The sequence below is a fragment of the Symphalangus syndactylus genome, chromosome 16 (genome assembly GCF_028878055.3).
Source record: "Symphalangus syndactylus isolate Jambi chromosome 16, NHGRI_mSymSyn1-v2.1_pri, whole genome shotgun sequence".
In the NCBI taxonomy this organism is placed as follows: Eukaryota; Metazoa; Chordata; class Mammalia; order Primates; family Hylobatidae; genus Symphalangus; species Symphalangus syndactylus.
Window position 1 is genome coordinate 91,633,248 of NC_072438.2, and position 15,317 is coordinate 91,648,564.

General features: G+C 43.0%; 1 protein-coding gene across 7 annotated transcripts in view; it reads left to right on the forward strand.

The window, feature by feature from the left end:
• CTNND2 (catenin delta 2) overlaps positions 1-15,317 on the forward strand; it is a 936,154-nt gene that overhangs the window by 891,244 nt on the left and 29,593 nt on the right. For all 7 annotated transcript variants that reach the window (XM_055245590.2, XM_055245587.2, XM_055245588.2 and 4 more), the window contains one exon: positions 633-717. In XM_055245590.2, coding sequence (XP_055101565.1) covers positions 633-717 — 85 coding nt within the window. The remainder of the gene's footprint in view (positions 1-632; positions 718-15,317) is intronic.

Genomic DNA, 15,317 nt, shown 5'->3' on the forward strand with positions numbered 1-15,317 from the left:
TGGATTAGGTTTTAGCTAAAGGGAATGTTGTGGCTGATTTGGTCTTTTATCCAAACCACTCAAACTTTCTCCATATCAGCAATAAGCCTGTTTTACTTTCATATTATTCGTGTGTTCACTGGGGTAGCACTTTTAATTTTCTTTAAGAACTTTTCCCTTGCATTCACAGCTTGGCTCACTGTTTGGCACAAGAGGCCCAGCTTTTGGCCCGTCTTGGGTTCTGGCATGCCTTCCTCGCTAAGCTTAATCATCTCTTGCTTTTGATTTAAAGTAAGAGGCGTGCAACCCTTTCTTTCACTTGAACACTTGGGAGCCATTGTAGGGTTATTAATTGGCCTAATTTCTACATTATTTTGTCTTATGGAAGAGGGAGGCCTGAGGAGAGAGAGGAGGAAGAGCCAGTCTGTGGAGCAGTCGGAACACACAATATTTATTGATTACGGTTGCTGTCTTAGGTGGGCGCAGTTCGCGGAGCTCCAAAACAATTACAGTAGTAACATCAGGGAGCACTGATCACAGATCATCATAATAGATATAATAATAATGAAGAAGTTTGAAATACTACAAGAATTACAGAAATGTGACACAGCTGTCCCACTCACATCTTGCCTTTCCTGTCTTTTCTTCATCAGACACTCTCCAAAAGTGGTCAAGGCCGCATCTCAGGTCCTCAACAGCATGTGGCAGTACCGAGATCTGAGGAGTCTCTACAAAAAGGTAAGGCTGGCTTCACCTGGGCCCTGAGCCCAAACGCTCAACACGGGGCCCTGAGAGGCGTCACAGACGTGGAGGGCACTTTGCCACAGCCTCAGTCATTGAAACACAACTGAAACGAGAATCAGTGAAGAAGCCAGAAAAGAGGCAATGTGTCCCCTGAGTAGCTCCTAAGATCCATGAACTTTCTGGACTGGACAGACCCGTGCTCACAGGGTCTTACCCTAAATCATCTTACAGAAAAGAAAATAAGCTCGTTTTTCTGAGCTTCAGTATTCTACAGTAGACTACAAAGTAATGACAGAGGGATTTTGGGAAAAACAAATCAACAAATGTTAACAAGTAATTTTGGAAATATATATATATATATGGAAAGATAAATATATATATATATATGGAAAGATACATATATGGAAAGAGAGAAACAGAGCATGTAATTCAGGAAATCAAGAACCACTGCAAACTAGGAACATTAAATAGGAGACTCAACTGTCTGGCCCACGTCACTAAGCCCCTGAGAACCTCACGGTGTTACTGGCCAGAAGGAAAAAGACAGTGCTCCCGGTGACAAACGTGGATCACCAAGATGCTTGGCATTTGTTCCTCTCACAAGGCAGGCAGGAATTCATATCGCATACCTCCAAAGAGTCTTCACCCCCAACATGGCTCAAAAATGCCTTAAGAGAAAAAAGTCACATCTAGAAAGTTTTATTCAAGGCCTCATTTCCAAAATCTGCTCAATAAGGGATGCCTAACTTTTCTTTTTTGGTTAGGAGGGGAGAATTTTTTTTTTTTTTTAACATTTCCCAGAAGTTGTTGTTTTATTGTGACAAGGCCAGCAAGCATGGGAGTTTAAATTCGAGTTAACAAATAGGGGTAGAAGGCCATGTGCAGTGGCTCACACCCTGTAATCCCAGCATTTTGGGAGGCTGAGGTGGGCAGATCACCTGAGGTCAGGAGTTTGAGACCAGCCTGGCCAACATGGTGAAACCCAGTCTCTACTAATAATACAAAAAAAAAAAAAAAAAAAAAAAAAAAGCTCGGCATGGTAGCGGCACCTGTAATCTCAGCTACTCAGGAGGCTGAGGCAGGAGAATCACTTGAACCCGGGAGGCAGAGGTTGAGGTGAGCCAAGATTGCACTACTGGACCGTAGCCTGGGCAACAGAGCAAGACTCCATCTTAAAAAAAAAAAAAATAGGGGGTAGAGGACATCACCAATAAGCAGGGAGAATGGCATAGGCCTTGGTCTCCATGTAGGGATTCAAGAAGCACAAACGTGACTACAGAAGGGTGCCTGGGCTTCCATCAGCAACTGCCCACAGCACCCACCTGCAGCCCCCTGGCCACTTGCAGGGAGTGGGAAAGCCAAGATCATTGCTGCCTCCATCCCCATCTACAGCCCCCATCCCCCAGGTCACCAGCCACTCACTGGCCAGGGACATGGGGCCACAGTAAGGGGCTCACATCACAGGGAATGAGACCCATCTTGCCAGAGGGAAAATTTGTATTTCTCTAAGCAATGGGGAAAAAAAATATTTAATAGCTGTCTCTACTAAGTTAGAGTCTATTTCTAGATTTCCCCCAAGGCCTTTCTAACTTCCCTTAAGGATTCATTACTTTGCACTTGAAGTTTTATAAAGTGTAGCCTATATATTTCTCTTTCAAAATTTTCCTATTCCCTAAGAGGAAGTGTGTTTAAGTTGAAACAGAATGCAAAATTAAGTGGAAGTTCTAGATCAATGAGAGTCATCCCTCAGTATACACAGGGGATTGGTCCCAGGACTGCCGCAGATAGCAAAATCCGTGAATATTCAAGGCCCTGTGGAAATTAGTCAGCCCTCCTTCTACATGGGTTTTGCATCTTGCAAATACTGTATTTTTTATCTGCATTTGGTTGAAGAAAATCTGCATGTTAGTGGACCCACACAGTGTTAAACCCATATGGCTCAAGGGACAACTGTTAAGTCCTTCCCGAAGCATTTTATATAACAGGTTAGCATAAGCCTTTTATCTACAGTGTTTTGGGTTCCATTCTATTTTGTTTGAAATTCCTATCCCAGCCTCCTTAGTTAATTCCTTCTTGAATTCCTCCAGGAGGCAAGTGAAGTCTCGCCCAGGAAAGAGTCCTCCAGCTAAATAGGCAGCCAGAAATGAGGAACATGGTATAAATTAGAAAGGAACTGGCCATTCTGAATCAGTGGCTCCAGAAGCTCAGTGAAATATTACTGCCTGAAGCCGGGCGCGGTGGCTCACGCTTGTAATCCCAGCACTTTGGGAGGCCGAGGCGGGCGGATCACGAGGTCAGGAGATCGAGACCACAGTGAAACCCCGTCTCTACTAAAAATACAAAAAATTAGCCGGGCGTGGTGGCGGGCGCCTGTAGTCCCAGCTACTCGGAGAGGCTGAGGCAGGAGAATGGCGTGAACCCGGGAGGTGGAGCTTGCAGTGAGCCGAGACTGCGCCACTGCACTCCAGCCTGGGCGACAGAGCAAGACTCCGTCTCAAAAAAAAAAAAAAAAAAAAAAAAATATTACTGCCTGAAATAAAGCCCTCTTTGCTTTAGATCCTGAACGTTTCCTGTTTGCTGAAATACACCTTCTGATACTTCTGTGCATTGAAGGGAAGCAGCTTTCAGACACTCTCCAGGCTCTTTCTTGAATAGTCATATGAGTCTTCCGTCTTAATGTTTTTCATTGTTGTTAGAGTTCAAAAAGCATAATTGTCTGTCTATTTCCATGAAAAAAAAGAATCTGTTGACAGGAATTTAATGGAGCTAAAACTCAAGAGCTGAAGGTGCTTAAAATATGTTTCATTTGAAGAGATTCAAGAAGGATGGGCTGGACAAATGAATGGTGATGTTTTTAGTGAACCCATGATTTAAAAATATCGAGAAAGAGCTGTTCTTAATAATTACCAAATTATGCAGTTGTGAAATGAAAGGAAGATCTTTGTGCCCAGTGTCATAAGTGCTGCTAATAGCACAGCTCAAAATTCAAAAAAGCTTTCCTTTTGAAAAGCTCCTTTGTGAGTTCATATTGATGAATTGTTTTTAATCAGAGGGGAAATAGATTTCTATTTTGTTCTTCACTGACAATTTGCATATCATTGAAAAAATGTTTGATCCATATCTTTTAATGATCCATGCTTCAAATCTATTTATTAAACATCTATTCTAGGCTTAGCAAAGGAAGAGTTCCAAAGGAAAACATAAGATATGGGAAGGAGGTACTCAGGGTAAAGATGAAATATGAAACTATATTGGGCAACTTCATTCAGTTCTGAATGACATACTACAGATTTTAAAGCATGAATTAAGGGAAAGAAACTTGTAGACCAAATCTTGAGAGGCATTTATGGAGTTTGCATAATTAGGAGGTAAGAAATAAGGACATTATGGATAAAAGGGAAAGCATGAGGGGAGAGATGGAAATTGGATTGAGAGTTACATGTCCGTGGAACAGAATTCGGTGCCATCTGTCATGCTCATTTTCTTGTTGAACCCAGGTTCACAGGCCAGGATGTCATTTCATTAGCTCACCTACTTTATGTTACCTAGAGAGACACATTCTGATTCAAATCAGAATATTCTTCTAGCTGGGTATATTGATTAATATAAAACTATGTTTGATTCATGCTGCATTTGGAACCAAAGCATATTTGTATCATCGGAACCTTTGACTTGTGTGAAGCTTGGCCTTCTGGGTTATTTTGCCCTAATGGAACAACAACAGGTATAGGGGAATGTGATCACTCACAGGCTAAAGAATGCATCACCCTTTTAAAGCCAGTCTTTAAGTTTAGATAACCACAAATGGAACTTAGATGTTCTGTGTCATTGCAGAGGATATTTTCTAAAGGAAAAGACGATGTGCCATAGGAAGAGACTGGATGTTGGAGTACAAGAGAAGTAGGAGATGGAAAGTTCTTGACTTTTTAGAACCTTGGGACTTAAAAAGAAATGGAGTGACTGAAATAATAGGGTGCTTATGTTTGACTATGGTTGGGGAACTGTCAGGACGGCTGGTTTTGAAGGCAAGAAGATGGGTGAGGGGGAGGACATAGAATTAAAAGATTATAGAAATCATCATGTATAAATTCTTAGATGATACCTTAATAATCTGCACAACATCTCCAAGAAGTACTTGCATTGGTTGGGACCCAAAACAATAGGAGCTGAGACTACACAGGGATCCCTTTCCCCCTCATGGAGCTGTACATGCTCAGCCAGGTGGCCCAAGGCCAGCAGGTGACCTTGATGCCTGTCGCATTGCTCTACCTTGCTAAAGAAACGTCATTCCTGCCTGTGTAAGCAAAGCACCCTGGCTCTGGCCACTTCTCATTCTAGCCCATAGGGCGAGACAGGGGAGAGGGGAGGGCAAGTGGCGCAGAAGTTGCCAGTCTCAGGCTTACACCCCGGAGTGAGACAAGCCAGGCCATTCAAACAGACCCTGTAAAGTTACTATGGAAAGGGTCAGGGCAGTCCCTGTTGTTAAAATGGTAGATGATTTTTCCAGTGTTCAGCATATGGTCCTGAAGCTCATTTTGCTCTAAGAATCTCAAAGTGCTTCAGAGAGAACAGCATCCACTCAGTATCTCTCCGAATGAATTAAAATCCATAGTTCAGGTGGGGCATGGCGGCTCATGCCTATAATCCCAGCACTTTGGGAGGCCAAGGTAGGCGGATCACTTGAGGTCAGGAGTTCAAGACCAGCCTGGCCAACATGGTAAAACCCCATCTCTACTAAAAATACAAAAATTAGCCAGGTGTGGCAGTGGACACCTGTAATCCCAGCTACTCGGGAGGCAGAGGTGGGAGAATCGCTTGAATCCGGGAGGTGGAGGCTGCATTGAGCAGAGACCACGCCACTGCACTCCAGCCTGGGTGACAGAGTGAGGCCCTATCTCAAAAAATAAAAATAAAAAATAAATAAAATCCATAGTTCCTAAGTGTATGGATCAAATCACAGGTAGATCAGACGTCAGACCCAACCTCATGTTGACAAGCAGTGCAGTTAGAAACCAGATGAATTCTCCCTCCTAATATTGATGGTCTGGTGTTTTTATGGTTGTGCACCCCTCCATTCCACCCCACACACAATGTTGGTTATCTTGCACAGTGAGCTCATGTCTTGAAGAATGCCAAACTGCCTGTGCTTGAAATGGAGTAAGATCATATTTCTCTGAATAGAGACACTGTATTCACTCTTGCCTTCATGATGAGGGAAAGAAAACATAAAACTAATCTTTCAATGTCCTTCCTTTTATTGTCAGAGAAGATAGACTCTCGGGTTGCACAGCAAGTGAAGAATGAGCTTTGATGGGAGTGGAGTCATACCCTTCATGGCCTGTCTCACACCAGGCTCTCTTTCCTTACCGCTCTTGGATTTATTTCATTGGCTCTTGCCGCCATTGCACTCACAAACAAGAAATCAATAAGTAATTATAGATGGGTAAGGGAATGCCTATAGATTTCCTCAAATGTCCAAACCAGAGTGGATGAAGGAGTGAATACAGCCTTTTGTCATCTTTTGCAGCTTGCTTGTGGGAGACTGACCACTCTACATAGATGAGCCAGTAGCCATGGCCCTGCAAACTGAAGTCATGTTCTCATGTTTAACATTGCTCCATCACCCTCATCTGCTGGACATTTGAAAAACAATACCAGATTCCAGTGAGAATTAGAAAGATACTTCGAAATATTGTTGAGGAAAAACACAATATAGTCAAAATTCAAAATTTTGTTTAAGCTTTGCTGTATGAAGGGTGAGGAATACTGAAGGGCTTTAATATGTCTTCCAATATGTTGCCATTTTGAGAATTAATAGATTCTACTTTCTGGGTATCTAAGATAGGGATGAAAAAGCAGTAAATCCTCTATAGAAATAAATGAAACTACCAAATGTAGAGCTGTCATTTTATCAAGGAAATTGCTTAATGGGAATTTATTAATCCTCCTACTGTGCTGGAAAATTCTTCATCAACAGATTATTGGAAGAACATAAGGACTTTCAGCCAGATTTTAAAACAACCCAAGGCTAGTGTCCACAAGGTTTGCAATTGTAGCTCCTCAAGTTCTTTCTTTTCTAAATCACTTGATGTCAAGTAAGGGTAGAAAACAAAAAGGCTGAGGTTAAACTCAGCCACCATACTGTCTCCTCCATAAATCTGGACGTTTACTTGTTGATGTTTGGTATTGACAAAGAAGGTCTTTCTTCACGAGGTCTCCTGACCTCTCTGAGACAATTCTCAGACACTCATCATATGATATCTGTCCAAAAGCAAAGGCACAAATGGGAACAGAAGCAAAAATCAATTGTGCAAAAGTGGAAATCAATGCACATGGCAGTTGCTAAATAAGAAGTGACTAAGTTACAGCTGTTGCTGGGATAGCTCCCCAAGTCAGGGGAAATCCCATATAGCAGTACCCAAACTAAACACTTCCTCTATAATTCCACCCTTTCACAAGGCTTCGCTCGTAACATTTTGAATCAAACCCTACAAAAATACCCCAGAGACAAAAGGCAGAATCAAAGGACCAGATCGGGAGCTAGTAAACTCAGTAAGTTTAATTAAGTCTACATCCATTATTCTTGCTTACTTTGGGGCAATTAACTCAAACTTAGTCCCTCGTTTTCTGGTGGATCCAGTAGATTGGGTGATATCACATCTATGAGAACTCAGTGTGTTTGAGAGACAGTGTGATCGGTTTCTCCTCTCTTCCCAGCTCCATCTCTTCTCCCTCCCCTTCTCATAAGCTGTGGCTTCCCCTGTCTCAATGCCTCCCAACGAGGTCGAGCTGAATGGGAAAGGAGACTCAAGGGGAGGAGAGCAGAACCTGACCATCTTGGTTATATCCTGGCTCTGGTACACTCTGCCTATGGGAAATGTCTGCTGGCTAGCTCCATCTCTCATGGGGGGCAGTGGGGTGGGTTGCTCAGAAGTACCACCCTGCAGCCAAGGACCTCCCAACTGGGGATGCCTGACCTCCTCAGCCATCCACCTCAGAATTCTCAATCGGCCTCAGACTACACACAGACCAGGGAAGATATAAATTTTGTTCCCCTGTAGCTTTTGTCATTTTGGAAGTCCTATTTTAGAAGAAGAGTACACTTTACGAATATAAAATTAGGTACGGACCCTGGATGGGGCCCATGCGGTGGGTGGGCATGAAAGTTCATGGCTCCATGGTCAGTTCACCTCTGGCACTGAATCTCTGTATCGCCCCGCCAATGCCACTGAAGACACCAGGCCCCGCCAGCCCCAAACTTCAGGGAGCTCATGGTGAAGCTCTTTACATAGTACACTCCCTGGGCTTCTGGAGAGGGAGGGTGAGGAATCCCCAACCAATTGATTACTTCCAAGGAAGTTCTCACCACCAGCCTCTACCCTCAGCCTAATCTTATATAATCTGGAGTTGAGTCATATGCTCATACTGGAGAACGCTATTTTGTCCATCATTTTTGCAACTCTGAGTGGAAGGTCTAACACTTCGAGAAAGTGGGGCAAGGGGGCATCTGTTATTCTTTGCCTTGCTTGGGACCTTAGCCAGAACAGAGACAATAAGGAAATTACATTAACATCCCGGCATACTACCTTATCACCAGGATTTAATTCTCTACAGGTTTTCTAGAGAATCTGTTTCCTTGCCTTTTCCAGCTTCTAAAGGCTGCCTGCATTCCTTGGCCGGTGGCCTCCTTCTCCACCATCAGAGGCAGCAGTGCCGCATCTTTGAAATTTCTTTGCTTACGTCGTCGTACTGCCTGCTCTGTGACCCCCAAGTCTCTCTTATAAGAAACAACGCTTGAGATGACATTGGGCCTGCTGGGATATTCAGAATGATCTCCCCTTTCAAGGTCTTTAGCTTCATCACATCTGCAAAGTTCCTTTGGCCATTTAAGGTAGCCTATCCACTGGTTCTGGGAATTAGGATGGTGACATCTTCTATGGGATGACATCTTCTATGGGGTGACATCTTCTATGCTTCTATGGCAGCATTATTCAGCCTCCCACTCCCTCTCACATAAAAGCCTGAGTGTAATGGTCAAAGTCTGATATAACACCTGCCAGAGCCAGGGGTTTGGCTCCTCCTAACTCCATGCTCACCACCTCTGGAGTGTTGCCCTCATCTGTATTATGCACACTGGCTATCAGTCTGCCCACATTCCAAACAACTGGAATGGAAAAGAGCCGGGAAGGGCATGCCTTTTTCTTTTAGAGACATGCCTTTGTGAATACTTCCAGTTCTTAAGTGGCCACCCACGTCTCCCTGTCTAGGGGCTTAACTGAAAAGCCGAGTTTCATTACAGGGTGCAAAAGTGAAGAAAGGCTACGGAGATGTTCATTCCTTGGACATCCATGCTATGTGTGCAACAGCACCAATGCTCCTTTTGAGTATCTGTGCCCAGTTTTTATAAAAGCCACATTCTTGGGAGATCCCACAGTGCTGTCATTTCATTGGAAATACTTCTACAGTAATTACCAACTGGCTTCAACCTTGAAAACAGCCCCAAGTCCATGACTCCTTTGCCCTATGCAAGGAGGCCAGCCAGTTCAATGGAAAGAGAACTGTACATTTTCAGACTCTGTTTTGTAGCTGGAACAATATAAGAACATTAGCAACAACCAAGGGAAGAAGTGAGGTCACAGAATGTGGAACTGTCTCAGATGCTTCTTGTTGTTGCCACATGTCCTGTCATAACCAAGTGCCTGTGACAGGCTGCCAGCAGTTCCCGAGGTTAAAGCTGGGTAAACTCACAGTTCCCATGAACTGCTCTGAGAGAGCTGTTCATGCCGTCCTCACCACCAGTGCTCCATTTAACCAGATGACAGACTGGCCGCTGGTAAGATGTGTAGCATAAAATAAAAGTATACAGCAATTGGGTTTTTCTCTATGCCAGTCTATGCGATAGTACCCCCATTTTCTTATTCTCCTTAATACCACGTGATTCCTCTTAGAGCAGTCCTGTCAATCCTTCTAGCAAATGGCCACTCCTAGTAACTTACATCCATTCGTACGTTCAATGCATATTTACTGAGTACCCGCTAGATCATCTGCTCCCTTCTAGGTTCTGGAAATTCTGAAGTGGATACATCCATATTGGGTTACCTTTCTGCAGGTACATAGTGGCATGCATTTTAGCAATTTTTTCTTGATTGTTTCACTTTATGCTTATTTTTATTGGGTTCTATTTTAAAACAGAAATATATATTTATTCACTATTTATGGTCCAGGCCTCTCGTTAAGTCATTTTCTCCTGATATTGTCCGTTTTCCTCCTTCCTGTTTCTTCATCCTCTCCCTCTGGTCATTCTTCCCCTAGAGATACATACGCTGTTCGTGCTTCTATCTTACAATGTTTCAGAAATGTCCTCTCCCCATCCTTCTCCATCTTCTGCCTTCTCACTTTCTGCTCTCCCATGGTCCAGCCTTCACAATGAGGTTTCTAGGAAGGTTGGAGTTCATTCATGGTGCGTTTCTTACTTTCTGTTGTACTCATCAACCCCTAGCAGTCAGTCCTCATGCCTCCACAGAAAGGGCTCCTAACTGCAGTGTCCAACGAGTCTCATTGCCTGTGTGACTTAGGGAGGCCTCCTCACTATAACAACGCAGACCTAAACATCTAATGATCCAACTACACGAAAGTTTATTTCCTTGCTCCTGTAGTCATCCTGGACAAGTGTTCAAGTAGATGGGTCAGCTCTTCTCCATGTGGGCACTCGGGAGCCAGACTCCTCCTTCCATCTGTGGCTCTTGCACGCCATAAGGCCCACAGCTATACCTGGCAACACACATGCCCGCTGCCTCACCTCCGTTGGCTAGATCTCCATCACGTGGGTGTGAAAGGCTGCCACATGGCTGGAGAGGCTGGGACGCGTGGTCTAGATGGGCATCCAGGAAGAAAAGGCCGTGGACTGGGGAGGCCCTGACACATCTTCCTCTGTTAAACAGCCTCCTCCCAGGCTGCTTTGTCACTACTCTTATTTTTCTCTATGTGGGAAGCCGTCCCTTCTCAGTCTTTTTTGCCAACACCCTGGTCCTGGTCTTCCCTGCAGCATCCTTGTTTAGGACCCTATACCTGCTAATGTAGATGATCTCATCTGCTCCCATGTTTTTTGTTTTGTTTTGTTTTGTTTTGTTTTATAGAACCTGTCTCACGAGAACTTCACAGCATATAGGCAAGACCCCTTCACAAACCACTACCATCTTAAGATAATTGTTTTTTAATTATACTTTGAGTTCTGGGATACATGTACAGAACATGCAGGTTTGTTACATAGGTATACACATGCCATGGTGGCTTGCTGCACCCTGCTCCCATGGTTTTTAAATGCATTTGAAGACTAGTTTGTATCCACATTTATTTCTCTATCTGGTCTTCACTGTTGAACACTAAACCCATCCATGCAACTACCCACATGACATTTGCACTTAGATAGCTCATCAGTTCTGACTGTGCATACCTCCAGTGCTTAGCTCTCAGTATATTCCCCAAATCTATTCTTCTTCCATGGTTGCCCATCTCAGTAAATAGCACCCAACCCACCTTGTTGTTCTTTTCAGAAATCTGAGAGTTATCCAACTAATACTTCCTTCTTTCTTATCTCCACTCTATTTTTCACAAACCCTGATGATGTATTTCCTAAATATCTCCCATACCCAACTATGTCTCCCATCCTTACTTCCATCATCATCTGTCCCTGGTCCTGGTACAATATTACTGCCTAATTGGTTTTCTGGAATCAACGTTACCATCTTCAGTCTATTTTCCATTAAGCGTTCAGAACATACTTTTAAAAATCCCGATCTGACCTGGCCATTCTCCTGATTAAAACTCTTCAGTACCTTCCATTTTTTCAGGTAAGTCCTGCTTACCTCCCTGCGCTGACTTCCCTCCGCCCTGCCTGCGATCACTTTGCCTCGGCCACACTGTTCTTGCTTCCCCTTTCTCTTCCTCTGCAAGCACAAAGCTGTTTCCACCTCAGAGCCTTGGCATTGCCTGGGCACAGGTCAATTCCTCCCCCGGGAATGCCTCCCCTTCTCTCCCTCCAAGCCCGGTTATTGCTGCCCCAGTGTAACTATAACCCCCTCAGAAAACCTCCCTGACTTTCCCCAGCTCTCTAAGACTAATAGCAGTCCTTCCCAATAACCTGTACTTTTCCTTCATGGCTCTTACAGCCTGGCTATTGATGTGATCATGTTTTGAACACCTGTTTCTCCTTCATCTTCCCCTCAACAACCATGCCAGTCTCTTTCTCTTTTCTTGCCCTGTGCCTAGCATGGTGCTAGCTACTTACTAATTTTTATTGAATAAAAGCACCAGTGTAGCTACCCCAGAGTGTAAGCCTAGCAGAGGGCATGTTCAATGACTCTGCTTCCATTCACATTGTCAGAAGCTTTTTGTTTGTTTGTTTGTTTTGTTTTGTTTTGAGAAGGAGTTTCGCTCTTGTTGCCCAGGCTAGAGTGTAATGGCGTGATCTCAGTTTACTGCAACCTCTGAAAAAACAAAACGGTTCAAGCAATTCTCCTGCCTCAGCCTCCCAAGTAGCCAGGATTACAGGCATGTGTCACCATGCCCAGCTAATTTTGTATTTTTAGTAGAGACAGGGTTTCTCCCTGTTGCTCAGGCTGATCTCGAACTCCCGATCTCAGGTGATCCGCCCACCTCGGCCTCAAAGTGCTGGGATTACAGGCATTAGCCACTGTGCCCAGCCTGTCAGAAGCATTTTGAAGGAGACTGGAATATAGAGAATTTGAAGTTGAGACCCAGGGTAAACATCGAATTTGTTCACCAGTGATGAGTATATATGTAAAATAGCTGACTGTTCAAATGCTCAAATGAGATATTAGAAGCTAGACATTTGTATTCCTAAATCTGAAGACTGGACTGTTTAGTTTTATCCTGAACTGAACTTTGCAGTACTAATTGAAACACAGAGGACATTGTTAAAGCTCATCCAAGTCAGATCTTTGTTTTAAGGCCTCAAAAGCAAAGCCAGGGAGGTAAGAGGACTGATTTGGTCTTATTTCAATTTCCCAGGTGTTTTCATTTCTTTTGTTTGTTTTGGTTTTTTGCATTCCATTGGTAGCTATTAACTCCTAGCGGTTAACAATGATATACTTTCTTCTACTAAATCATATACATTTTTTCCAACTTTTCAAATCTTCTTGGTTACACTGGTTCTTTAGAATTAGCCCAGTAGCAGTAAATTGAATTCCTAAAACAGATTTACGCAGTATTTGCTTTTAAATGATGGTGTTTCTCAAGATCCTTATGCTTATATGTACTGTAGCTTTAAGTATCCAAATCAATTTAATTAAATTTCATTAGAAGCAACAGAGCTGAAACAAACTAATGAAAGCAACTGGTATGTCAGGTGGTATTTATTTGTACATTAAACTGCAAATACTCCCTTTTGGCCCTTAAAATTTAGTTTAGATATTTAACTCTAATAGCTTTTGGAATTGTTGATGGAATTAGTTTTAATGAATCTTTAACAGTTTACCTTAAAAATAGATGGAAGCTTGTTTTATTACAGCAGAGAGGAGCGGAAGGTTTTGTAGTTAAGCAAAATCTGGCTTGGTCTTCAGTCACACAGACGGTGTATCAGAATATTCTACCTTCAGTTTATTGTATTTAATACCTTTTCTTGAAATAAGAAGGATGTGTATTTGTAAGTGCCACTAATTTGAAATCTTTTCATTCTCTGCTTAATGTGATTACATTAATAGGTTTATTCCACTCGAAAATGACTGGAAAACTGGTACAATTTTGAACAATTGAACTTCTGATACGTGAGCATTAATGTCTTAGCCAGTTACCTAAGGCAACGATTTCTGTTTTGACTTTCATTTGAAAAATAGGTCCCCAGTGAAGTAGTCTTGCTTGTGAATGTGAGTACTAAGCCCTGAGTGTTACAGGCTGATGCATGGGTGAGCTTGAGTTGCTAAAAGCCCAACAGATTTTTGCCACACTTTTCTTTATATCTCAAGTCACTCAAAAAAAAAATTAGACTTGACAAGCTTCGTGGGCTATAGACCCTTCAAGGACAGCTAAGGTGAAAAGCTTGTGTTTGTGACTTCAGTACCAAATAGTCTGTGTATGGTCACTGAGGAATCCTCGCTTAGAGGCCAAATCTTGCTAGATGAAAAAAGTTCCAGAACTGTTTAAAAAACAGGTAGAAAAAGGCCATACATAGGCCAACAGTGTCCTAGTCATTATTTTGGGTTCCAATTAATATCCCCAGTAGAAATAAACAAGCATTGTTCATTTTCAAAGTTAATTATTTATTGAAGCTCCTGGGTCAGAGAAGTCTCTTATAAGAAAATAGTTGATGAATCTAACTTCTAAGGATAGAAGATAAAGTTTCCAAAACTCTCTTTGGAAACAAAATTATCAATAGAAACATCAACATTGACCATATCATCACAGCTGTGGCTATTCACTGGGTCACCCTCCACCCCCTTGGGGTCAAGTTTCTAAAAGTTTTCTTCCAGGAGCAGGGTCAGAAGCCACCATGCACATAACTCAAAATTCCATTTTCTGCTAACTCTCATCTGTTGAAACACATTAATGAGGATTTGGTATTTAGCCTGTTTTCTCTCCCCGTAATCACCAAATCCACTCAACCTTCATTTGAGCAGCCCTTGAAATATTCACTCTCCCCTCCCACCTTCTCTCTAAACTCTATTACATGGAATGAGCCAGCTTCTCTCCCTAATCCCCTTTCCTCCTCCTCCATCAAGGAGTATCCTCCATCCTTTCTGTGATTCAGCAGAAGTAGGGTGCCCTCACCTGCTCAACTCACAATGGCAGAATGTCCCTTGATAGTCAGAGGGAGGCAGGAGCCTGGGAACACATGGGTCATTCTCATTGCATCACATCTAAATTCTCTCCACTCTCTTGTTGACATGCTCTGCATGTTTTCTGGAGCACCACTGGTCGTCACTGTTCCCTGCCCAGTAATATGCCCACAAGATGACCCATCCAGAAACCAACCCCTTCAGTTTAGTAGGCACATTCTGGAAGCAGGTGTGGACTGCTGTACCCAGCCCTAAAAGAAATTGGGGCATAGCTAATGAGAAAGGTAATATACTCTCCCTTTTTATCCTGTTTCCTGATTCTCCTGCGGATCTGTGTTTGGGGGGAACTGAATGCATTTGCCATGGGCAAGTACCTGTATCTTCTTCTGAGCTCCATGGGGCAAGAAACGCTGGAGGTGGAGGGACAAGCTGTGTGCTCCGACTGAGTCAGCACCCACCCAGGGGCCAGAAGTGGCAGAGATAATGATGCTTCAAAATTATTTTCCAGACTGGTTAAAGAGGAGGCAATTGTATCTACCTCACACTGAAACATGGTCAGTGGAGAGAAATTACCATTTAAAATACAGCAGGCAAGCCAAAGGCCACTTTTTCTGTGACTGTCGTTAGGTACTATTTTACCTAAGCTAACACTACCTTTAGCACAGTTGCGAGTATGTCATAAAAGACAGATCTACCAACAGCAGAAGATGATTCTGATGAAGTTACTCCGAGCTACAATTAAAAGAAAAAGGTTCTAAGGCTCTGATTGTATTTATTTGTTACAGAATAAAGTGTAAGAAC